At 52.3% G+C, this 25853-nt stretch overlaps 2 protein-coding genes across 2 annotated transcripts in view; one reads left to right on the forward strand and one right to left on the reverse strand.

Moving 5' to 3' along the window:
- Positions 1-6102: 6102 nt before the first annotated feature.
- Positions 6103-14840, forward strand: LOC308273076 (serine protease 52-like; the record flags this gene model as incomplete). The annotated part of the gene is made up of 6 exons (XM_080710193.1): positions 6103-6184; positions 6878-7073; positions 7834-8081; positions 9327-9469; positions 13411-13610; positions 14708-14840. The coding sequence occupies 6 exons, from the start codon at positions 6103-6105 to the stop codon at positions 14838-14840; spliced, it is 1002 nt and encodes a 333-aa protein (XP_080566319.1).
- A 2754-nt stretch (positions 14841-17594) lies between these two features.
- MSRA (methionine sulfoxide reductase A) overlaps positions 17595-25853 on the reverse strand; it is a gene marked incomplete at both ends in the record, with an annotated part of 344628 nt that continues 336369 nt past the window's right edge. Inside the window, one exon of the mRNA XM_080710038.1 lies at positions 17595-17759. Coding sequence (XP_080566164.1) covers positions 17595-17759 — 165 coding nt within the window. The remainder of the gene's footprint in view (positions 17760-25853) is intronic.

Consider the following 25853-nt stretch of genomic DNA (forward strand, 5'->3'; position numbering starts at 1 on the left):
GCTACCAATGTCGTGTAATTTCGGAGGACTTCCCTACTGTCCCTCATCCCATAGGTATATCAGGCATTATAGAGGTCCTGGAACGATTCCATGGCAAATCCAGATCTCCTATGCTCCGCTTAAACTATGAGAGTTCACGGGAGTCAGGTATTCCACTACCTGCCCGCCGTAGACGATGTCTCAGTGAATCAGAGCCTGCTCGCCCATGCTACAGGATGGAAAGGAGATCAGATGGAGTGTCTGGGAAGGCAGGCCAGTGGAGCTGTGGATGGTTGGGGATCTGCGGCAAGCTGCCCTTTGCAGCACGGGAGAACTATTTGTCCAACAGCCCCCGCCACGCTGCAGAGTCCTAGTGCGGAGTGAGATCCGGCCGTGGGACACACAGGTGACCAAGTGGCTGGTGCTGCCTGACCCAGGCCTCCAAGCAAGATGGGTTGGTGGGCCAGCGACACGGGCCTCTGGCGGCAATTTCAGGTTGGTTCCAGTGAGGTTAAGTAAGCTGTGTGCAGGTGGCAGTGCACTATCACTCACCTCTGTTGAAGCAAAGCTTATATTGTGACTCCAAGAAAGGACTTAGGCCAGTTCTTGACAAAGGAAAATCTCCCAGGCCTAGGTTCGCAGGGCCCTTGAGAATGGACTTTAGGTGCAATTGGACCTATTCAGGGCTGGCCTTGAAGACAGTGAGGGGATACCCCCCATGGGTGGAGCTGGTAACCAGCACTCTATCTCTTTTGCATGAGGCAAGGCCTCCTGGGCAGTGGTGAATAGCTTGGCTGGCCAGCGGGGGGCTTGGAAGGGGCAAGATTGGAAGATTAGAAGCAAGAGGGCCTGGGGAAGAGGCCATGGTTGGATTGGTGGGAGAGCCCTCTGTGCCTCCCCTGGGCACAGTGATGGGCTGTGTAACTCATTGTTACTAAGAAGATCCTCCACCATGGCCTAACGCACACCAGGAACTCAAGCTTCACAAAATACTTCTGCTCTTACTCAGGCCTAGCCCATGAAACCGATCTGACTCCATACGACTCGTGGAACGTGACTCGTTATCGGAAACATAGGGTGATGAGATCAATCCCGACCTTCATTTTATGTTTAAGGGAATTGAGTCTTTTTTGTGTGTGTGGTACTGGGGATGGAACCAGGGGTGTTCTACCTCCTAGCGACACTCCCACCCCTATTTTTTATTCTTTATTTTGAAACAGGGTCTCAACTGAGTAGCAAAGGGCCCTACTAAGTAGCTGAGGGTACTTGAACCGTGATCCTCCTGTCTCAGCCTCCCGAATGCTGGGATTACAAGCGTATGCCACCAAGTCCCGCTAGAAAATGGAGTCTTAAAGGAGATAATGTTTTCAGGGCACAGTGATACAAGCCTGTAATCCCATTATTTGGGAAGCTGAGGCAGGAGGATTGAAAGTTTGTGGCCAGCCTCAGAAACTTAGGGACCCTGTTTCAAAATAAAAAAGTAAAAAGGGTGGGGGATGTAGTTTGAAAGTAGAATGCCCCGGGTTCAACTCCGAGTACCAAAACAAACAAAAAGGGCAAAGCTCTGCTAAATATTAAAGACCTAGGACAATTTCCTGACTCTCAGATGAATTCGTTTCTTAAAAATCCTTTTTGCATTGTTATAAAAAAGGAATACTTCTGAGGTAATGTAGGCTAAAAGATACTTTGGAAAGCCCTCCTTTTAGGACACACCTGAGAAGGATCGCTAAGACTCAACACACATCCCTTAGAATGCACAGCTGAGCTCACGAGAAAACAAGAGAAAAACACGGAATTCAGAAAACCCAGAGCTATTACGCAGAATGATAAGGTAACCGGGTGGCCATTAGGTTGTGCTGGCCGCCTTCCTTCCCAGTTAATGGCCTTTCTTTTAAGCATCTAGAGGCTGAGAATTCAAGGCCTGTTGTAATTCAGCCACCAGCAGGAGCCACTGTGGTCTGATTTTTCATACTCTAGGTTACAGATTTTTTCTTTTTCTCGTGGTGCTGGGGATTGAACCCAAGAGCATTCTACCTTTGAGTTACATCTCCAGCCCTTTTTATTTTTTAAAATCTGAAGCAGGGTCTCACTGTGCTACTGCATGCCAGCCCAAACCTGTGATTCTCCTTTCTCAGCCTCCTAAGTACTGGGATTAAAGGTGTGAACCTCTGGGTCCAGCTAAGATTATAGATTCTTTGCGGGCCAGTTGTAGAAGCATCTCCCATGTAAAGCCCTGATGTTGGGTCTGTTTTGCTTTTGCTTTTTATGTTTTCATTTGGCAACTGCAGCCCTGTACTTGCAGCTCCTTTGCCCAGAGCATTCTATTGCAAAAGCTCTTGGTTTCTTTCCTAAGCAACTGACTTTAGGAGTGACCGGTAATGACTTGAGGAGCTGTTTTGATATTGCGTACCATGAGCTGCGAGGGTCCAGTTTCCCACTCGCAAGGTCATCACTGCCTGATGACATCTTTGCAGTTGTGTTTCCCAGGTCCAGTTTCAGTACCAAATAGTATCAGTCAGATTCTGCCAGAAAAACAGAAAACAGTCCACATATGTGGAACAGAAAGGGATATGAGTTGTGGAAATGCATGGTTACAGTTGCTTGCTTTCAGGAGCTCGGCAAACTGCAGCGATCATAGGGACTCCATCCAATGATCTTAGGACCCCCATCAGCACCTGGGCGATGGCTGCAGGAGGGGCCCAAAGGTCACAGTGACACCTCATGATTCCGCTGAGGCCTGTACGCTCATCCACAGCTGCTACTGGAAAACAACAAATTCCCTCTGCCTCTTAAAACCTGGCTGGGGCCCCACTGGAAGCCTGCTGGGATTCGGACACCTATAGCTCCTATGCAGTCAGCCTCTTCCGTCTCTGGGAGAGTTAGCAAGGCAGACGCAGTGCTAAAGCCCAATATGTGATCTCGGTGTGTGTGACCTACTAAACGTGGAGAGCAAGAGCAGTCCTTCCTATGCTCCTCCGAGGGCTGGGTGAGAGGAAGCACACCACATCCTGAGTGCGCTAGATCGTGTGCAGTGAGGCTTAATCATGGGCAGCTTGGTATCTTTCTCAGCCCTAAAATCAGAACGGTTCACAGGTGTCAACTCCATCCTTGGAGAAAGTGCTGGACTATGCTGAGTGGTTGCTTCCCTTTTGCCCCATCCCCCCCTCCAGGTCCATCTGCAGCTCTCCCCTGGCTCCTCGGGACTGACTCCTGGGTCCTGAGTACCACCTGGGCGGGCCTCAGCAAGGAAGATGGAGGTGCGAAGGCAGGAAACGAGAGGGTCTGCGGCATTTCTTCTCCACCCTTTCCAGAGTAGGCCACTGTGTGGCCGGTGGCCGGGTCCCTTTGGGATTCAGTTCCCGATACGGTCCTGTGAGGACACACACAGGCAGGGTCCTCCCTCTGTGTCCTGTTCCTCATGGGATCACTAAAGCTGCAGCTGGCCTCCATGGTCCAGCATCACATACAACGATCCGAGCGGCCTCAGACAAGAAAGAGTCAGGACACAGCTGAGATCGGAAAGGGAGAAACAACAGGCGAAAATCCCTGGGAGCAGCGTCGCCTTTCCGCTGCGTCTCCTGCCCCCAAGAGCTCTGCCTGTAGAGACAGCAACACGATACAACCAGGCCTTAAACTAGGTCACAGAGGTGGTGGCGGACTGACCCAGGCGCCCAGACCACGTCGTCCTCCACTGACCTGGCTCCCCGCTCCGAAAAAGGCAGAGTGTAGCCGAGGGGGTGTGGGCCCTTCCCGAGCTGTGGCCTCATGCCTTCCCTGCTGGAGGAGCCCATCCTCCCCCCCAGCCGCCAGAGGGCCACGTGGACCTGCTGCTCCCTGGGAGCTTAGGTGCCAGCATGGAGTAAGCTCGCCCCCCCCCCATAGCGTCTAGTCCTCCAAAAGAGGGTTCCCCCTAGGAACCTGGGTCAGCTAAACGACAGATGAGGAAACCCTGATTTATACCACATTTAAAATCACCGTGCCCTGAGGCAGAGCTGAGAGCCGCCCAGAATCACCCAGCTCCGGAGAGCAGAGTTGTCCCCCAAAGACCAGCTGCATATCCTAAGCCATGGGTCGACCCCTACACAGCTCCCTGGTCAACTCCTCCTGCTCCCTGTCCATCCAACATGTCCTGAGGTCTTCCCCCAACCCCTTTAGGGAAAACAAACGTTCTACTATGCTTCAGACTACCGCCAGCAACACCTGAGCCTGCTGGGCCGTGAACAGGGTGCGTGTGCCATCCCTCCAAATCCCCTAGGGAGGCCCTCGCCCACAGCATGCTCACTTTGGGAGGTGGGGCCACTGGAGAAGTGATTAAGGTTAAATGAGGTCACGGGGTGGAGCTCTGAGCCAGAGGGTGGTCTTTACAAAGACTTTCTGATGAGAGGGATCCCACACTCCCCTACTCTGCCATTGTGTGGGAACCGGGAAGGCGGCTTGAGACACCGGCTGCCGTCTGCAAGCTAGAAAGTCCTCATGGGCGCCTACAGCCCAGGCCTGCAGCACCTCTGTTCATCGCCCTAAGTAAATGTGGGCCGTGCAGTCCACCTGGTCTGCGGTGTTGTGTTACGATGGCCCGAGCAGGCCACGAACGTAATGGCAAACCATGTCTCCCCCTTGACGCTCAGGCAAAACTGTTTTCAACAAATGGGGTGACACTTCGACGGTTCACATCAGTGGAACTTTTTTAAATGTATGAAGTGCAAAGGCAGTTTTTAAAAAGTCTGGGTTTTGAGATATAATTTCTATTCAGCAAATTCCCCACTTCAAGGGGAAGGATCCTGTAAATGGTAAACAATGGCCAATTGTGGTGTAATCAGCACCAGGATTAGACATGGACCCTTCTAACCGCCCACAACCGACCCCTCTGTAGTGTATTCCTTCCCCGAGCCCCAGCCCTGTGCATGGATGTGTTCTCTGAACCCGGAGTACTGTCTTTTCCCAGGGAGTCATATAAATGGAACCAGACAGCACGTAGCTGTTTGTACCCGGCTCCTTCCACTTGGCTGAATACCATGCCTGGCATCACCTTTGAGCTACACCCCCAGCCCTATTTTACTGTTTAGAAACAGGGTCTTGCTAGGTTTCCCAGAGTCTTGCTATGTTGCTGAGGCTGGCTTCAAACCTGCAAACCTCCTGTCTCAGCCTTTTAAGGTCTGAGATTACAGGCATGTGCCACCATGCCTGGATAGGGCTAGGACTTTAATGTGAGAATTTTGAGGGTTACAATTCAACCCAGAGTAAATGCCTGCCTGCCCTGTCCCAAGGCCACTTCTGACTGTGGGCCGACTTTGTCCCTGGAGGGGCCTCATCTCACTGCACATCTCTGCTGCTGCTCCTGGCTCCCAGCGAGGCCTTTGACCCCTTGCGCTAAGCCGCTCTCTTTGCGCGGGTGTTTCTCCAGATGAGCGTGAGGGTCTAGGGTCAGGGTCCGCCTGCTGCTCACCTCGGCATCCCCTGCAGGCGGCAGGCAGAGAGCATCCCATTAGGTGCTAGATGACAGATGAAGGCCTACATCGCTGGAAGCCGCCCTGCAGTGGACTCGTGCGTGGCTCTGTGCCTGTCTCCTTCAGAGATACTGCTGGTCAAGGCGCCGCCATTGCAGGAAGCCCTCAGAGGGGGTGAACTTGGGAAGGAGAGCAGTGGACGTGTCTCCCCAGGCCCTGAGCTAGAGAGCATGCAGGTAGCACACCGACCCTCCCAACCATGGATGCTGCGTTAGTGCTATCTCCATTTTGTGGAATAAGCCCAGTGACTTCTCGAAGGTCTCACTGGTGACCAGTCTCCTCCTATAGAGTCTAGGATGGTGTTCACTCAGCTGTGTCACCTTACGTGTTTGGACCAGAAACCTTGGCTCCCTTGGCATTAACTAGGACCGCCCTGGGCACTGTCTCCGGCCATTTCATCCTCCGCTCACAGATCGGTGGGAGCACCGCTGACGTGGAGTCCTCCCACGCCTCCGCTGTGTCCTCAACCTCCTGGAGGACTCAGGATGCTGCTGGACTGTGACAGCTCCACCCGGAGCCCTATTGTGACCTCGGCGGACAGGCTGGGCTGGGAGCCAGCGCCTGGAGGACACAGCCTGCCCCTCTCCTTCCTGCCACAGCCACACGCTGTCCATCTCTGATGAGAGGATGGAGGGATGGACCAGCAGGGCTCCTCTTGCCCATTGCCTTGCTGCTCCCCTGGGTGCACAGCTCTCCGGCAAGTAGGTCTTTGGGGCCCCGGGGAAGGTGTGTCCTGCAACAGTTTGCAGTCCTTGGGGAGCTGGTTCCAAAGGCCACTTCCCTGGGGGTGCTGATTCAGTAGTTGTGGGGAGGGATCTGGGGTCCCCATTCCCAAGACAGACCTTTATAATGTGGCTCTCAGAACAATCCATGCTTTAAGCCAGTGGAGAAGCCGTGTGTGTGTGTGTGTGTGTGTGTGTGTGTGTGTGTGTGTGTGTGATCGACTATCTGCCTTACGTACTGGGGTTTTCCAATATCAATACAAGCTTTGAGGAAGCTTGCCAGAGATGCTTCTGCATTAAAATTGGGTGAAAGCTAGCAACACCAATAGGTTACAATAGGAAATGCCAAAGAAGAGCCAGGAAGGGCGCGGGGTTGGTCAATTTCCTTTTGCCTGTAGAACTTCCGGTGTCTGGGAGACATCCACTTGGAAAAGTCCATGAAAATAGGCATCCAGAGCTGAGAAGGGTTCACAGAGCACACCTAGACACCAGACCAGGGGCCGCTTTCCCAGAGGGCAGTGAGGTATAATTTAAATAACCAAACATCTCCCACCTTGGCTGCCTGGCCTGTGAGCACTCGTAAGACCTTCCAAGAAGCCAAGTGTTTTCCAAGCCCACCAACCCGGACCCCTGGCCACCTAGCGCCTCCCTCTTCCTCCTTTCTTCTCTCAGTAGCGTGTGGCAGAAGAATGCGTGCCCCGCCTGGGAAGCCGAACATTTCTAGAATCATAGGCGGGGAGACGGCCATCATTACGGATTTCCCATGGCAGGTAAGTATTTTTAACCTCGGAAAACATCTCTGTGGAGGAACTATTCTCAGTGAGTGGTGGATTCTAAGTGCGTCCCATTGCTTCGAAAGAGTCAGCAGGTAAGCGCTACGTGGATGATTTTTTCTTTTTGGTAGAATATCTGCCCCCAGAGACCCCTGGAAGTTCAGCCAGGTTTGTCAGCCACATGACAGGACACCAGACTGTCAGGTGCAGGCCTGAGGGGCTGAGTGTGCACTGGGCAGGGCGAGTGAGCTGTTCCCCTCTGGGGACGCTTTATATCTTGCTCTGTGTCCTCGGCTGCAGAACAAATGTTCCTCAGTCTGCACTTCGCTGAGACCTCGTGAGCCTGGCCTGACATCTAGAAAGGACTTCCGTTAGTGCTAGCTCTCATTCAGACATCACTAGCTGACCGCGACCCTGGGGTCCTGATGGTCTCGAAGGTATCAGGACTTGAGGGGAAGGTTCCATCCCTGACTGCACCGCACGCCGGAGGCACCTGGTTTGTGCCCACACCCATTAGTCGTGATTTTCAAGCACATCTCGGATGCTTGTGCCATGACTGGTCCAGTCCCCCTTGCAAGGCAGGGTCCAGGCCCCTCCGTGACTTGAGCTTAGCACAGTCTCCCAGACATTGGCTGATCCAGGACACAAGTCAGCCGGCCCAGGCAAAGGCTGGCCCAGTGCCACCCGCTTGGGGTTCTTCTTGGTTCTGTGGCACCTGCGAGGTCCAGATGCCTCCGTCTTCCTGCTTCTTAGGGCCAGTCACAGACTGGTAGGATTCTCTCCTGTAGGGCTCCTCGTTGGGCTTCCCACCACTTACTTTACCTCCCCTTTTTCTTTTTTTTATCTTGAAATAAGTTCTAACTTGACGATTGTACTTGGCATAGACGACTTACGTACCAAGGACGTGATGAAGGTGAAGGTGGATAAGATTATTACCCACAAACATTTTGACGCCTGGATCTTGGACAATGACATAGCTTTGGTCCTGGTCAGATCCCCAATGAGCCTGGGTGTCAACAGGATACCCATCTGCCTTTCGGAGGTCACCGACATACAGAGCTGGAGCAGTTGCTGGGTGATTGGATGGAGTTCTAATCAGACCAGTGAGTCAGTCGGGGTCTGCCAGGGCGGGGTGGCCCCTGGATGGTGTTTGGAACAGGAAGCAAACTCTGGAGGCTCTGTGGGCCCTGGGACTCCTGCCTGATAGACCTGGAGGCTCTAATTCTCATGGGAGGCCCGTGGTGAGGCTTGGGCTCAGCCCACCCAGAAGCCAATCTTGATATGAGCTTTCCTGGGAGTCTGCAGCAAGGTGCGCACCCATACTGGGGAACACAAGGCTGTCCCGAAGATAACCCAGGCAGAAGTATTCCAGGCCCGAGGGGTGACTTGGAGGAATTTTGAGAGACATGTGAAAGGGGTAGCCAGTGGACTGGCCTCCAGGGAGTCTGTGCCACTACTGGCTACGGCAGCTCCGTTCCAATTAGTGGGGTCAGCTTGGTTCTCCGGGGACAAAGCCTCTGTGATTAAAATATCTGAAACCCACAGCTCCAGGCCTGAGGTGGGGATAAACTAAATATGCATTTTGCCTTATAAAACTGACTTGCGACCCACTCCTGAGCCCCTTCCCAGTGCATCTGAAGAGTGATCCTTTGTCTCTGTTCTTGGTAAACGTGTACTGCCCCATAATCAACAGAGCAGAAAATACACACTGCAAACAGCCTTGCTCTTCCAAGTAGCACCTGAATGGCTGACTCACCCCTAGAAGCTAGTCATGGACTTCAGAAAAAGGCCATCCTCTTAGCTTAGAATTTCTCTGACTTCATTCGACACATAGCTGTGGACTCTCTTCTGTGTTCCGGGAGGGGTTCGGTGTACTGAGGATTCAGGGATATATCCCTCTCTTGGAAAATGAACGTCTTGGGTGTTGGGTTCACCTCCTGCATGGTGAATCCTTCGGGGTGGGCCTGAAATAATTCAAGCCTGTCTGTCTGTCCTGGGCCCTAGAACATCATGGGCTCACCTTACATTTCTACAGATTTGAATAAAACACCTTTTAAAACCCCAGCTGGAGCCTGGCACCTTGCAGAGTAGGAAGATGGTGCTCTTTGGCTAGGAAGGATCAGGGGACCCTGTTCTAGAGAGCTCTAGACCTTGGACAGGGCTACCCAAGAGTATTCTAGACACCTCCTTTGCCCTCATCTGTCCTGTTCCAAATTAGGAAGATTCTCTGGGCTGTAAGAAGTTCCATTGTCACTGAGGTGAAGAGCCATGCCATGGGTAGGTGCTGGGCCTTTGTCCCACAGGGACCACTTTGGGCTCAGGGTCTGCTTTCCATCTGTTCCCATCAGATTCTACACAACTTGCATCTTCAAAGCTGCAGAAAGTCCAACTTGAGCTGGTCTCCTGGGACATTTGCTACGATATTTTCCCTTTATTCACCAAGAACATGCTATGTGCTGGACACCCTGAAGAGGGAAAGGATGCCTGCCAGGTACAGCTGGGCTCTGCTTGGAGAGGGCATTGGTGCATTCTCCTCTGGATAAGCAGCCATGGCGGCTGCCGGGGCCGATTCCTCCAGCCTCTGCCTCCGCGTTCTCCCCTATGCTTATGACTTTTCTGTTCTGTTTACGAGACGCCAACCATTGTATTAGGGCCTGTTCTAATTCAGTAGGACCTAATCTTAAATTAACTACGTGCATCTGCAAAACCCCCTATTTCCAAATGTTTTTGCCAGCTTCTCCGTGGCGTTGATTGAAATCCTGACAGGCGCCGCTTAGAGGAGGAAAGGAAGTCAGGGGTGGAGTTCAGAGTTGGCTGGCTTCCGGGCAGAAATCGTGACGGCAAGGCAGGGCAGAGGGACACTGCTCTCTCAAGCCATGGTGGCCAGAGGCAGAGGGCATGAGGCGGGGGTGGGGACATACATCGTTTCCAAGGCCCCACCCGGGGGCCCCCTCCTCCCGCCATGTCTCGCCTCTCACCATGCTGCGCTGGGGCCATGCTTCCAACATGAGCTTCTTGGGGCCTCTTCAAACTTAAACCTTACCACCAAAGGAGGCACGTTCTGAGGATCTGAGTGGACGTGAATCGTGGGAAGGCACATCAGACCCGGTGTAGGTACTCACTCTGTTAGAACTTGTCAGAACAGATACTGTGTAGCCAGGGTATCTCTGTAGGCAGTGGGCGCTGGTGTTTGGGGGCCCAGGCCCCAAAACAATAGTTTGGCTTCCTCCCCTCCAGCTCCTCTTCTTACAGCTTGTGTGAACTGGGCTAGTGACTTCCCCCTGTCCTCCTCCTTTTCCGATTTCCTCGTCTATAAAGTGGGAAGACCAAGAGTCCCTAACCTCTAGGGTTGTCCTGAGGATTTAGTGAGATAGCGCACACAAGTCCCTGGGCTAAAGTTATTTTCTCCATCATCATTTCTTGCACCTCCCCAAGCCCAAGCGCATGCACTCTGCTTCCGCAAAGGTGTGCAGGCACTGTGAGTCAGCGCCACGAGACAGGCACACTTCAGAGAGCGAGACAGGATGCCAGGAGCCGTCAGCCTCGCCCAGTGACAGCCGACAGAGTAAGTCACAGACTCGAGATTCTAACAGGCATACTGGCTTCTAGGAACTATGTTTGGGTCCCAGTGAAAATGGGAGTCCAAGTCCAGCAGCCCAGGCTGGCCACAATGGATGAGTCTGGCCCAACAACCACACGATTGGTGGGAGCTACCCATGAGTCCATGCGGGCCACGGCCAGGACCCGGGCTTAGCTGTCTCCTTCCGCTCACACAGCTGCCCTGCGGTCATCACCAGCATAGCACTGGGGCAGTAACACACGGGAGGAGCTGTTCAAATTCATTCAGCTAACTGTTCACACTGGGGTTTGGACCCAAGGTCTGTCTGGCTTCACACGATCACTTCCAAGGGCGCCGCTGTCCTGTGTGACATCTTACGTGTAGGTAAAAGAAAAGTAATTCTAATTCTTAGCTTTCAAGAAAGGTCATGTGACTTTTCAATAAATTTGAGGCACTTGGCAAAGGACAGTTTGGTTCAAAGTGAGGTGATGGGGGCACCCATTTGTGAGGACAATTTGAGAAACAATCTGGGTTTTCTTTGAAATCCAATAAACCCATATCCTGTTTAGCTTTTTAATTTCTTGCTTTGAATTTGGAGTTTCAGTATATCATTGAGAGATGCTTTTCTCCCCCACCTCCAACTTCTTGGGTATTCCATGACATTTTCAAAATAAAGTTTTGTAGCCATGAAACAATCTGTAGCCTGATCCTGTTTCTGTACAGCAATAATTATGTAGATACATCTGCATACAAGGATATGGAGTTACATTTGAAGATATTAAAAAGGAGCTGCTTCTACATGGGTGCAATTGGAAATATTCTTGATTTTACTTATTCATTTGAACATGGTAAAGAATATTCAAGTTCCATAGATGGATGCAGAATGAAGAGGAAGTCTGCCACTTATACTTGGTTCCCAGTTCATTCCCCCTAGGGAAACCATTGCTACAGATGTGTGTATTCTTCTTAAAATATTCTTTTAAGCCGGGCGTGGTGGCGCACGCTTGTCATCCCCGCGCTTGGGAGGCAGAGACAGGAGGATCGCGCGGGTTCGAAGCCAGCCGCGCACGCTGGCTTAGGAGACCCTGTTTCCAAATAGAAATGTAAAAATAGGTCTGGGAGTGTAGCCCGGAGGTAGAAGGGCTTCCAGGAACCCCAGTACCAAAAAAAAAAATTCTTTCAGCAGGGTGTGGTAGTGTACACCTGTAATCTCAGGTTTTGGGGGGGCTGAGGCTGGAGGATCACAGGTTCAAAGCCAGCCTCAGCAGCTTAGTGAGGCCCTCAGCAACTTAGCAAGACCCTGTTTCAGAATAAGAACTAAAAAGAGGAGAGAAGCCAGGTGTGGCGGCGCACGCTTGTCATCCCAGCACTCGGGAGGCTGAGACAGGAGGATCACGGTTTGTGGACAGCCTCAGCTACTTAGTGAGGCCCTCTGCAACTCAGTGAGATCCTGTTTTAAAATAAAAAATAAAAAGCAGGGCTGAAGTGTAGCTCAGAGGTAGAATGCCCTGGGTTTCATCCTCACTACTGAAAAAAAAAAAAAAAAAGAGGAGGGGATTGTAGTTCAGAGGTAAAATACCCCTGGGCTCAATCCCCAGTACCAAAAAAAGAAAAGAAAAGAAAAGAAAAGAAAAGAAGATAAAAGAAAAGAAAAAGAATAGTGTAAAATCATTAAAAATAAAAACTAAAAGCTGGGCATGGTGGTGCATGCTTAGAATCCCAGCATCTGGGAGGTTGAGACAGGAGGATCACAGTTTGCAGACAGCCTCAGCTACTTAGTGAGGCCTTTTATAACTCAGTGAGACCCTGTTTCCAAATAAAGAATAAAAAATAGGGCTGGGGGTGTAGCTCAGAGGTAGAATGCCCCTGGATTCCATCCCAAGTACTGTAACACACACATTAAAAAAAAAGAAATAAAAACTCAGATAAAGAACATGAAAAATGTCCACGATAATATAAATTTATATGTAAACACACATATGATGTGTATATAAAATCCATCCTTCCTTCCTTCCTTCCTTCCTTCCTTCCTTCCTTCCTTCCTTCCTGCAATGGGGATTGAATTCAGGGCATTCTATCTCTGAGCTACAACTGCAGCCCTTTTTACTTTTTACTTTTAAACAGGGTCTTGCTAAGTTGCTGAGGGCCTTGCCAAGCTGCTGAGGCTGGCCTTGAACCTGTGATCCTCCTGCCTCAGCTGTACTATTCTTCACCAGAACTTTTTAAAGGTCCAAAAGGTTTGGGGGCATGCAGTGACTGTAATTCTTTCAATTTCATGTCAAATGATGTCTGCTTTGCTTACTTGGGCTAATTTGACAACCTTCTCCATGACATTTAAAAATTTTTTAAGTTGCTTACAATTATATGCTTTAAACCACAATATGACATTTTGACATACTATTAGTTTTGGTGGTTTTTTTTTTGCATTTGGTATATATCAGTTTGTGTGCCTAATGTATCCAACCAATGACCCACGATGAGGGATAATGGGTTTTTGTTTTTATCTTTTACTTTTTGTCATTGCTAACAATACAGAAAGAGGAAACTGGGCCAGCAGAAAATGGGTGTGGGGTAGACAGGGGGAGAAATCTGAAGAATTCTGGTAATAACTGTACTTGGAGGCAAAGGAGAGCAGGAAGCCCTCTGGGTGTGGGCTAGATGAGGCCGTGGAGACTTGCTTTCAGCCAAACGGGCACGCATCACATTGCTTTTGACCAAATTGTGGGCCACCTTGGGTTGAACCCAAACCAAAACCACATGCCATCAAGAGATGCCCAGGTGCTCTCTGCCCCGTGCCAGCTGCCGCACCGCGGTAGGTTATAGGAGTGACTTACCACTGCCCCTTCCACTCCCAAACAACTTTTCTCTCCTAGGGTGACAGTGGGGGGCCTCTGGTTTGCCACAAAAAGAACAACAGTACTGTGTGGTACCAGCTGGGCATTGTCAGCTGGGGCGTGAGCTGTGGCATTAAGGGCATGCCCGGAGTGTACACAAAGGTGGCAAATTATCTGACGTGGATTCGGAAGATGACGGCGCGAATGGGGAGGCCTTACCCCTACCAGCCTGACTCCGGGTGCGGCCTGCAGTTCTCGCCCTGGGCCATCTTCTTCCCGTGTCTTGTGATGCTCCTGTTGTCCTGCGATTAAATGCTGCTTGCCTCCCAGATCCAGTGTCCTTCTTGGTTTGTGGAATGAGGGGGTGGGTGGGCCCACGTGGCAGGGAGCCGTTCTCAGATGGTTTATGGAGGCTGAGCGAATCGTGGACCTGTAGAAGGACTAAAGACATGCCGAGGACCAACCGCATGCCCAGGGCTCACCCCGAAAGAACTCGGGAGCCGACCGTGTCCCCTCCAAGCTTCCCTTCCCTGCCCTCTCTTGCCTTTTGGTCTTAGCCTCCCTACCCCTTCCCTCCCTCCCTCCCTCCCTCCCTCCCTTCCTCCTCCTCCTCCTCCTCCTCCTCCTCCTCCTCCTTCTTCTTCTTCTCTTCTTTCTCTCTCTCTCTCTCTCTCTCTCTCTCTCTCTCTCTCTCTCTCTCTCTCTCTCTCTGAACCGTTTCCTGGGGATGGCCTTTACAGGCTCCTGATTGGAAACCCCAGCCTTGAACTCCTGAAGGAGACCTGAGATCCAAGCCTCGGCCCCCAGCCTGCCACCCCAGTCAACTTTAGCCCGACACCTCTCTGGAGGGGGAAGGCACGGTGATCTTGAGGCAGACCCCTTCCATGTGCAGGTCTTTGTTCTGCAGGCACTGTAGACTGTGAAATATTTCCCTTGCTTTTAGAAGGCATCAATCTAGCTTTCCAGATGTCTGGCCAGCTTGGAATTATGTACTTGGAGCCTTCAAGTTTCGAGTGTCCCCTCAATAGGCCCACACAACTGCTGGAAGCTTCTCTCTGCCCCTGTAGGTGATCTTTCGGGACCGTATCTGTTTCCCAACCCACGGATAGAGGAATTGGCAAATGTCCCCCAAGGGCAAGGCAGACAAAAACCAGTTGGTGATGCCAGCTCGTCTCCTAACTGTTCACTCCCCGGAATGTCCTTTCACTGGGCCCTCGTCGCTCCCCAGCTTTCCTGTGCTGTGATATTTTGAAAATATGCTTTACTGGCACGTCGTAATTATATATCATACGATATAAACATTCATGCACACTGTGCTTGGCGTGTTCCCTTCCAGACCCGCCCCCTACATGCTGGTGAGATTGGAAGAGACACCTTCACCTCTGGACACAGCTTTATTTGAGCTGTTCCCTTTAGCAAGCCTCGAGTCAGCCTTTTCTCTTGATACAGTGGGAATCCTGGTCAACTAAACCTTACAGCACCCTACACAGAAGTTAAAGCCACGAGACTGGTTTTGAAACTCCAGTTGGAAAGGCAAGTCCTCTGCCCCCAAGTCCACAGTACCTGTTAGGATTTTTGCTTCAGTACTCCTGACAGTGATCTTTTGTCTAAGAAAACATTTCCTCTCAAACACTAGTCACCAGTGTGCCATTTACCTCTTCTCTTGAAGGACATCTTGAGGAAAAGTTTGAACCTCGATTATTAACAGAGGACTTTGAGGAAGGAGACTCTGGGTTGTGCAACAACTTTAAAAGAAGCAGAAGGTGGGCCACACAGTATCAGAGCGGGGTGGTCAGGCGCCAGCTGATCCTGGGCTCTGTACCCCGTCCTGTGTTTCACTGGGAAATTCACTCATTTCTCTTGGTCTCTGTTCCCTGGAATTTGAAATCAGGCTGGCTTGACCTGAAAACCTATTCTCTACCCTGTACAGCAATGCTGTCGCCACCGCACAAGGGAAGTCCTGACCTATAGCTTGTCTGTCTGTTTGAAATGGGCCCCAGTGCACTGGATGTTCTAAAAGACAAATGTGGTTTTCTGGCTGCTGTGACATGTGGATTATTGTCTGCTAAAATTATTTCATCAGTGCTAGAGTGGAATAAAAATGAAAGGACTCAGGATTGGGCCGAGGCTAAGGGCTCGACAGTCAAGGGCTGAGCTGCCCTCCGGTCACTTCCCAGCTATCAGGGCTGAGAGTCCTGGAGCTGGGCAGGAAGCCCCTGATCTCCTGCAGTTGTGGGGGCCAGGGACCACCCTGAGATGCCAGGGAACTGGGGAGGGAGTGAGGACACAGCAACAGAGCCCGAGGAACGGCGCCCATTTGTCACCACTCTGGCTGACCTAGTTGAGGCCCGTCAGTCTGGTGGCATCTACTGCGAGAGGAAGAAATGTAACACACAGACAAACCAGGGGCAGGAGAGCGGAGCTATTTGGGACAGGAGACAGATAAAGAAATAGCAAGTTCTCCCCATGGACTTCAGCCTGTTTTTTTCCTTTTTCTACTTTTGTATTTGAGCTCTGCCCTAATTCTTTCTTGTCACAAGCCAGCCAGGGTACGTAAGCATGAGACAACGCTCCAACTCCAATTTCATTACCTCCACCTGGGACTGAGGCTGCGGGCAGGTCCTGGGATCCAGGCCACGCTGACTGCTCTGTCTACATGAGAGCCTTCCGGAGTGTTGGAGCTGCTCTCAATATTGGGCTTTCTCCTTCATTCTTTTCTTTTCTTTTTTTGAGTATTCACATGGAATTTCGATTCTCCATTCACCCTCTGAGGTACAGTAAAGGAGACAGACAGTTCTGCTGAAACCAGGTAACAAGGACAATTATCCTAATCAAGGTCCCAACAGGTAGAACCAAGCCAGCCAGTTCCCTAATAAGGAAAGAAAAGAGACAGAGAGGTCAAATGAGCTCTTGGGAAGATTGCTCTAGAAAGCAGTAAATTCCAAACGTCTACCATATGCAGCACGAGGCGCCTAGGACTTCACAAGTCACATCACTAGTAAGCTCGAATAAGTACTATCACGGTTACCTGCATCTGATACCATGTGCCGGGTCCTGGTCTCGCTACTCAGAACACCCCAGCCCTCCTCACCTCTCCAATCACAGTGGCTGAAATCTTGAAGACTTTATTTCCAGATTTTCCTGGGGGAGTAGGTCAGGTGGATGATGGCCAAGAGCGTGAGAGAGAGCCCGATAAAGGAAGTGGCTGGGGATGTGGATACTGGATAAGTTTGTTTTGGAAAAGTGCACCCTTGGGAGCAAAACTGCTCCAGGGAGAAGCAGGAGTAAGGAGACCGAGGCAGGAAGACGCTGCCATCTGGGAATGTCCAGCCTATGCAAGTAGGGCCGATGTTAAAGTGTCCAGTGTACAAAAGCTAGAAATATGCTTAAGATACACAATGCATCCTGGGAGGGTGAAAATAACTTCAGCTCGTGCTGCAGACCCCCAGGCCCCTGTGAGGCAGACGTGGCACGAGACCCCATCTCTCTGCGTGACCCCACTCTGACCAGTGGCCCCCGGTGGCAACTCGAGGCCTTCCAGGGCTGGCACCAGGTCAGAGTCAGTCTGCAACAACTCTGCTCACAACTATCGTCCCGAGACAAGGATAAGGCAGATGAGACACCAGGACGTTGGTTTGACTGAACTGCATTTTATTAGAACAAGCATTTCTCGTAGCTGTAAGCAAAACATTCAAGTTCATCTAGCGTCTGTGCATCTTTTCTCTGCAGAAAGAGCTGAGACAGGAGACAAAGCCCCTCGCGTGTGCCTACGTTCCGCAGAGCAAATGTCTCCGTGAGTGATCTGCTGTGGTTGCATTTGTTGGCCGACTGTAAGGCACTGGAGGGCATGGAGGTGGCACAGGACATGGACCAGAGATGCCCACGGTTCCCGGAGCCCTGTCCCGCACTCGCCCAGCCTCATCCCTTAGCTCGGTGGCAGGCACCCAGCACCCAAGAAGGTGAACACAGGGTATTAGCTTCATTGAGATCCCCAATGACCCAGAAAATTCTACAGCTTCTGCCATGACTTAGTGGAGGGAAAATTATATTTTCTCAGCTTGCCATTATACTTCCTGTAGATCAAAACTCAAGCAAAAACCAGATTTTATAAATGCTTTTGCGCAGTGTGCTTCAAAAATCACAGCAGCATTGCCCTCATTTGATGAGAGCATTTTTTTTTTTTTTTTGGTTGAAGCCTCTGGGGTCTACCACGCAAGGAGGAGCTACTTTTTAATACCCATGGGACAGGAAACCCCGGTGCCCCCGAGGCCGCAGTAGCCATCTGGGTTCTTGCTCAGATACTGCTGGTGGTAGTCTTCAGCATAGTAGAAAGTCTGGCCCTCCCGGATGTCAGTGGTGATCCTGTTGAAGCCGTGCTCTGAAAGAACCTATGGGAAAAGAAAGAGACCTTAGGACTTGATGCTGGACACAAGACTTCCTGGAGGAAGGGGGCAGGAGGGCATGGCAGGCAGTGGACACGTGGCGTGGGTCATGGGGAAAGGGGAGCAGACGGGGCCGTGGGGCTGCCCTGTGCCCAGCTCTGGGACAGGCTGCACAGGCCCCGCTCTGCTGTTCTCCAGAGCAGGGGCCCTGCTTGGGTGCCCTGGGGAGCCAGGTGAGGGCAATTGTGGCCTGGGGGCCTGTGTCAGCCCATCACCACCTCTGTGACCTGGTTTATATCCTTTTGACATCTGTGGCCAGGGAAGGAAACATGTCAACACAAGCTGAGGGAGGAGAGCTGAGCTATTCGGGCAGGAGATATATCCGGAAATGAATGCTGCTCCCCCCAGATTTTAGCCCATTGCATCTCCTTTATGGATCTCAGCCATGCCCTGATTCTTTTCTGGCCTCAGGCTGCTGAGATTGTTGGAGCACAAGGCCACCAAGACTGGACCGCAGACACTGGCTGAACTGCAGTTAAGCCTGAGGCATGTGCGGCGCCGGGCACTGTCCAGGGTGCTGACGGGACAGCGCTCAGTCCATCTGCGTGAGGTCCTGGCATCCTTGGGCACAGTTAGCTCCATAAGAGCATGCTTCTGGCTTCTCCCGAGCACTCTGCCTTCCCCTGAAACCTCTGCTCAACCCTCTGAGCCACAACGAAGCAATTCCCGAATCCTAAAGCCCAGCAATCCGGAACGGTAAGCGGCGGAGGCCTCACCAAGGAGGGCGATCCGACCGGGATGCGCGGAAGCAGCCGATTTTCTTGCAGAGATTAGAAATGGGAATGAGGAGCCATTCTAATGTCAGTTTTGACAGTTTTTTTTGTAAACTAGTAATTATTGAGGGTTTACCATATGCCATACTCCGTGCGGAGACTTCACATGTGTTAATTTTAGCCTCACCGCAGCCCTAGGAAGGAAGTCCTATTATTAGCTCCCATATTTGAAAGCGTGTGTCAGATTCTGTGCCCTGATCCTGACATCCTCAGCGGGCTGGGGCTGCGGAGGCCGAGTGCTTCGAGGGACCACATTGGCCGGATTCTGCTGGCAGTGATGCCCACTCTAGACCCACCAGTGGGAGGGGCCCACGTCCACCCGGCAGGCCAAATGCAAGGAGAGGCTGTTACTTACAGGGTGCGGCTGTGAGCATGGGCGCCGGCATCTGCAGAGCCCACACCTGCAACCCACCAGCGCTTCCTGGCTACCCCCCTGAGAGGCTTCACTCCCAGGCTGCGGGCAAGTAAAGTGTGGGCACCGAGGTCTGGTGAATTCCGGCAGTGCCTGTCACTTCCTGGCATCCTGAAATCTAACGGTGCTTTTCCTTGACCTTCCTTCTGGCCGTTCTTGTGATGATTCTGCAAACACCGAATCACTTCCCTTTATAAAATTCATCCTGCCTGACATACCTCCAACGCTTTCAGATCCCGTGACCGAACCCCAGCTAAACCTGGCATTTTGGTGTCAGAATTGTTTTCAGGAAACAGAAGCTCCGTGAGGATGGGGATCTGGGTGGCTCAGGGGCAGGTTAGATACAGGGCCGGCGCTGATCTCACTGCCTGGGGACCAGGCAGATGCCCGTGGAGTGCAGAGGCGACGGGGCCCCAAAGTCGTTGCTAGCCCTTGCCTGTGGGGAGGTTCTGGGCCCGCGGAGGGTGGGGCTGTGAGGATGGGATGTTCTGGAGCAGATGGCCAGCAGAGGTCTGTGGGGTGTGCGAGCTGCTCCAGGCAGCAGCGACTTGACCCTTACCACCCACGGCAGGCTGCGAGAACCAGAGAGTGCCTGTGATGGGTTTAAAATGATCGCTGCTCTCTTGAGCTGCAGCCAAAACCCAGATAAAAGGGATTGATCCTGAGGCCTCCGGATTATAATGCACCTGGAGCTCACGCCAGAAGCGAAGGGTGTTTGTACACCCCCAGTTACACACACACACACACACACACACACACACACACACACACACACACCTGATCCCAGTTCTTCCATATCTGAGAATGGACGCCTACACGGACCTCAAACGCTTTCCCACTTGGGGTCTACGTCCCACGACCCTCCCCCCTTCCATCTCCTCCATCTCCGGCCAGGCCGGCTGAGGTTGCCCAGGTCTCTTCCCATGGCTGCAGGGGCCTGTTTTTGCTGAAGCTTCGGCTCGGGCCCCCTGCCCCACTCCTCCTCCTGCCCGGATGAGCCTGCGGGTGTCTAGGTGTCTGCCCCCCCCCCCCCCCCCGCCCGCTGCAGGCTGGGAGGAGGAGGGCTGCAGTACCAGCCTCGGCCGCAAGGTGGCAAACGCCACCCAGAACCCGGGGAGCCGCTTCAGGCTGTGGCTGCCTCCACCCTGCACAGCCTCCTGGGGCTGTGGACCAGGCAGTCAGCAGGACCTCTGGGTGGGCCCGTGATCAAGGCCAGCCTCCCCCAGGCAGCCTCAGCTGCGCCCTCCTTCCTGAGCTGCCCTGGGGCTGCCACTCCCAGACTCCAAAACAATGCATTCCTGGCTTGTTTGTGACTGTGTGTGTGTGTGTGTGTGTGTGTGTGTGTGTGTGTGTGTGTGTGTGTGTTGGAGGGGATTGAACCCAGAGGCATTCTACCTCTAAGCTACACGCCCAGCCTTATTTTATTTATTATTATTATTATTATTATTATTATTATTATTATATTTTTGGTGGTACTGGGGGTGGAACCCAGAGGCTTTCTACCTCCGGGCTATACTCCCAGACCTATTTTTGGAAACAGGGTCTCATTAAGTTACTGAGAGCCTCACTAAGTAGCTGAGGCTGGCTTCGAACCTGTGTGATCCTCCGTCTCAGCCTCCCAAGTGTGGGGATTACAAGCGTGCGCCACCACGCCCGGCCGCCCAGCCTTATTTTAAATTTAGTTTTGAAACAGGGTCTCCCTAGGTTGCTGAGCCTCTAAGTAGCTGAGGCTGGCCTTGAATCTGTGATCCTCCTGTCTCAGCCTCCCAAGCACTGGGATAACAGGCGGGTACCACCATGCCTAGCTGGTCTTGCTGATGATTTTAGGGGAATGTAAGTGGAACCTACCAATAGCCTCTGTTGGGTGACACCTGCTCCAGGAAGCTTCCAGAAGGCCACGGAATGGAGTTTTCTCACAGACTTACCTCAGGCAGGAGGCCCCCTGCGCCTTCCCTCTCTCACTGTTTTCTGCCAGATGCGCTAGGCAAGGAGGACGGGACTGGGGAGCAGCAGCCTCGCACTTTGACATACTTAACTCCTCTATTGTGTCTGCTCCCTTTCCCCAGAACCGCAGCGCAGGGAAGCAGCCCTGCACACCCTCCCCACGCTCCTGACCTGCGCTGAGCAGCTTCCGCCCAGGACAGGAGCTGGGTGGAGCTGCCACCGAGGCCCACCCTGGCCCTCCTGAGAACACACGGGGATGAGGCGGCCGGCTCACGGGTCACTGCTTACAGACGCTCTGCCAGCCGGGCACAGTGGGCCACCGCCCGCCCTGCAAGCCCTGCGAGCCCTGCTGCTCCCAAGCTTTCTTTTCCTTTAATAAAATCAAGGAACATGTGGTCCGTCTGCTCACTGCAGCCTGCTAACAAGCTGGCTGCCGGCGTCAGCGCCATGTCCAGGTGCCCAATACACTCGGCACGCTGCGTGGAAGACCCGGCTTTCAGCTCAGGGGAAGCAGGTGGGGAGGGGGCTCACAGCTGCACCCCAGCCACGAGCCATGGAGCAGGGGCAGGGGGGCCTAGAAACATGTCCAGACCAGGGGCCAGTGGCAAGCTCATACACACACACACACACACACACACACACACACACACTTCTCTAAAACTGTGCTGTTTCCTAAGGGCCTCCATACACTCGCTCTGTCCCTGGTCAGCGGGAACTGGTGGGAATTAAATTCCAACATTTCAACTCTAAATGTCGATATTCTTATCTCTCAGCAGAGGACAGGAAACCCAGGGAGAGGAGCCTTGTCTAGAGCAGCAGCTGTGAAGACAAGGACCGTGCCCCTCCTTTACAGGACACTTTGATGTTCACAGATATCCCAAAGAGCTCCAGACACGGCCGTGTCTATACCTGAACCAGACTCTCCGCCCTGCACACACCCCTGGCACTCACACGTACGGTCTCTATTCCACAGGGCATCTCATTGGGCCCAGGCGTTTGGCGTTTATAAAACTGTGGTACAACACACAACATAAATGTGACCTCTTAACCATTTTTTTGTTTTGGTGGTACTGGGGTTCCTGGAAGCCCTTCTACCTCTGGGCTACACTCCCAGACCTATTTTATATTTTTATTTGGAAACAGGGTCTCTTACACCAGCGCGTCTGGCTTCCAACCTGCGCGATCCTCCTGCCTCCGCCTCCCAAGCGCGGGGATGACAAGCGTGCCCACCACGCCCGGCATTTTTCAAGCAGACAGTTTAGTAGTGTTATCGTGTTTGTGTGTGGTGCACCTGTACCCACTATCGCTTCCAGAACCTTCTCACCATTCATTCACCTAAGCTGGAACTCTGCACCCATTAGCTGACTCCCTCCCCTCCTTCCAGCCCGAGCCACTGCTCCACTCTGTCTCTATGAATTGGACTACTCAAGGCTCCACACACCTAAGGGGCCGTGCAGTGTTCGTCTTTTTGCGATCGGCTTGTTTCACTCAGTGCAATGTCTTCTGCCATTCATCTCTGTTACTGGTACATGCCAGAATTTCCTTCTTTTTTAAGGCTAAGTAATATTCCACCATATGTATATCCCAAGTTTTACTTATCTGTCAATGGCTTATTGAGTTGCTTTTCATAGTTTTTTCGGGGAGGCTGTCAAATAACAAAATGGAACATGATAAACACACTCCACACAGAGTCTTAGATATTTTCTGACCAGTTTGTACCATTAGCCACCTCTCTCCTCTTTTCTGTCTTTTTTAGTCCTGGTGACTGAATCATTCTACCTCTGAGCTACACCCCAGCCCTATTTTATTTTTTTATTTGGAGGCAAGATCTTGCTAAGTTGCTGAGAGCCTCAGTAAGTTGCTGAGGACAGGTCTGCCTACCTTCCGAGTACTAGGGTTATGGGTGCAGCACCAGCCCATAGCCACCCCTTAAGATGCTGAGCGCCTCTGATAAAATAGCCAGAGGAATACCATGGTGAAGACACCCCCAGCATGTTGCACCAGGACCCCTCTTGGACTCCATGGGCCCCACGCCCTGCGCCTGCGGGCCGTCCCTAGAGCAGGGGGTGCTGGGCAGTGCAGCAGGATGGTGTGAGCCCTGCAGGGCCTCGTACTGGGATGCTTCAGGGCGGGAGCTGGGGGCGAGCAGAGGCTCTGGCTCTGGAGACAGACAGGTGTGTGCACGGGGGTGGGATAGAGGGGCACACATGTGCATATTTGCACGAGTGTGTACCATGTAGATCCAAGAGCTATCATCTCATGAGGATGCTGTGTGATGCTCACCACCCACATCTTTTACTGACTTGTACACACCTTTCACTTTTAGAAAATGTGTTATTGTCAGAAGAAGCGTATACACATGATGGTGGTCCTTAACACCTCGGGGAAGGGTCAAGATTTCTCTTAAGAACCAGATGAACACCATGGATGCTCTTCCCTTCACAGTCAAATCTGTGCCTGTGGTTTCAGAGGATTCTCTGACCCTCTGGAGTCCAGTCACAATCCTGGCCAGCTCCAGAGCCTTCAGATGGGGCCTCATGTCAACGGTCCACCCCCGGCAGCCACGCACGGGGCCCGAAATGCGCAGGATGTCTGAGCAGTGGGAGCATTCTCCAGATGATGACCCTCATTCTGATCAAGGTGGAAGGCCCTTGGAGCAAGGAGAGATGACTGTGCTCGCTGCGGGGAAGTCACACACACACACACACACACACACACACACACACACACACAGCACATCTGCAACTCAAACCTCAGTAGGCTATCTCTGAAAGTCTCATGAAGTCTGATCTGAGCAGATGCCATCTTCTCTACCCACCAAAGGAATTCAGGCTTAAGTACTGACTTTCTATGTCATTATTTGGAAAATAATGTTTATTATTTTATGTGTGTTTATTGTATTTTATGATCATTTAAAAAGTGTTCTAATGGGGCCAGATGTGTGCATACCTATAACCCCTTACACGGGAGGCTGAGACAGAAGGATCACATATCCAAGACCAGCCTCAGCAATTTAGCAACACCTTGTTTCAAAATAAAAAAGTAAAAGAGGGTTGGGGGTGTAGCTTGGAGATACAATGCACCTGGGTTCCATCCCCAGGAAAGGAAGGGAAGAGAGGGAGGGAGGAAGGGAGGGAGGGAGGAAGGGAGGGAGGGAGGGGGAGAGAGACAGAGGGAGGGAGGGACAGAGGAAGGAGGGAGGGGGCAGAGAGAGAGAGAGAGGAGAGAGAGAGAGAACAAACTATTCTAATGGTATGAGATTAGCTCTCTGGAACAAAAGCCCAGTTTATGGCACCAAGCCCATTGGAGACTGTGGTTTGACTTCTGAGGACTCAAGCTGAAACTGTCCAGGGCCTACAGGTCTGGAGGAAGCTCAGGCAGGGCAGGACACGGGTGGACGCTGCCCCGAGCCTCCCTCTCGTGTCCACAGACAAGACAGTAACGTCTCGGTGGGGCCTGCCTTCCCTTCCCCAGACACCACTTTGGTTCCTTTCAGATTTTTTTTTTTTTTGGCAGTACTAGGGATGGAACCCAGGGGCATTCTACATCCGAGTTATACCCCCAGCCCTACTTTTTATTCTTTATTTTGAAACAGGGTCTCACTGATTTGCAACGGGCCTAAGTAGCTGAGGCTGTCCGAGAACCCGGATGCTCCTGTCTCAGCTTCCAGTCCCATGCCGTGCTTCTGTCCCAAGCACACACACACACTCACATGCATACATGCCCCTGCAGGCTTAGTAAACATGGCCAGTGTTAATGCCCACATTGGCGGTGTTGGTTTGTGGGCAGCTTCTGGCTGACCAGATTGCCATCCATCAAAATTTCCAGGAAAGGATATGAAGTGGCTGACGTGGATTTAAAATAAGACCGCAAGGAAAGAAAACACTGTCTGCTCTAAGCCGAGCAGAGTCTCCTACATGTCTGGTTCAGAGAGGCGGATGTGGGGGCACCCGTCCACCCGCCAGGGAGCAGGCGGGTCTGCCTGCGGTGGCCCGACCGCGGCAGAGGGACGCTGCCACCTGCCACCTCTGGAAGGGCTCCCGACCTGCAGGAGCTCCTGATTCTGCAAGAGTGGCATTGCCCTCTCGCATCAATCCCTCACCGTCTGCATGAGCAAGGAGGACAAGTCTCGGCGAGCGGACAGCGGACACTCCCTCCTGCGTGCCAAGGACAGGAGAGAGCTGCGAGGAGGACTGCCGGCCTTGCGCAGCCCAGTCAGAGGGCGCGGCCCTCCCCGGCCTGGGAACTGATGGCAGATGACACATTGGTTCTAATTTGGTCCCTTTAGCAGACCTGCTTATGCACATGGCTGGCTCCTAGGAAGGGCTGCTCGGTCCTTCCCAGGCTCTGAAGTCTTGTCACATAGTGAGCGGCCTTCATCCTCTACTCCTGCGTGTTCCCTGTGTCCTGGAGGTAAACCACGGAGCCTTCGGAGACACAAGAATATTTGCAATAAAAAGGATGCTGGCTACTTATGTTTCTGTGGAGAAGGTGGAGGGAGGGAGGGCGGGCTCTGGCCAACTAAGCTCCAGGGTTCCACCTCTTTTGTTGATTTGGTTTTTGAGTGCTGGGGATTGATCTGAGGCTAGGCAAGCACTCTGCCAGTGAGCTATATCCCCAGCCCTCCAGAGCGCCACCTTGCGGCCCAGAGTAAGAACAGTGGCTTCTGCTTGTTCAAAACACAAAATTCCAGCCCTTCTCCACATCTCCTGAACCAGAATCTGCGCTCTAAAAAGATATCAGAGCCAGGAACGTGCTGCAAGCCTGTGATCCCAGGACTTGGGAGGCTGAGGTTAGAGTATCACAGGTTCAAGGACAGCCTTGGCAACTGAGCCAGACCCTGCACAACTTAGAGACCCTGTCTCAAAAAAAATATATAAGCCGGGCGTGGTGGCGCACGCTTGTAATCCC

Source organism: Muscardinus avellanarius (genome assembly GCF_963383645.1).
Source record: "Muscardinus avellanarius genome assembly, chromosome: 14".
In the NCBI taxonomy this organism is placed as follows: domain Eukaryota; kingdom Metazoa; phylum Chordata; class Mammalia; order Rodentia; family Gliridae; genus Muscardinus; species Muscardinus avellanarius.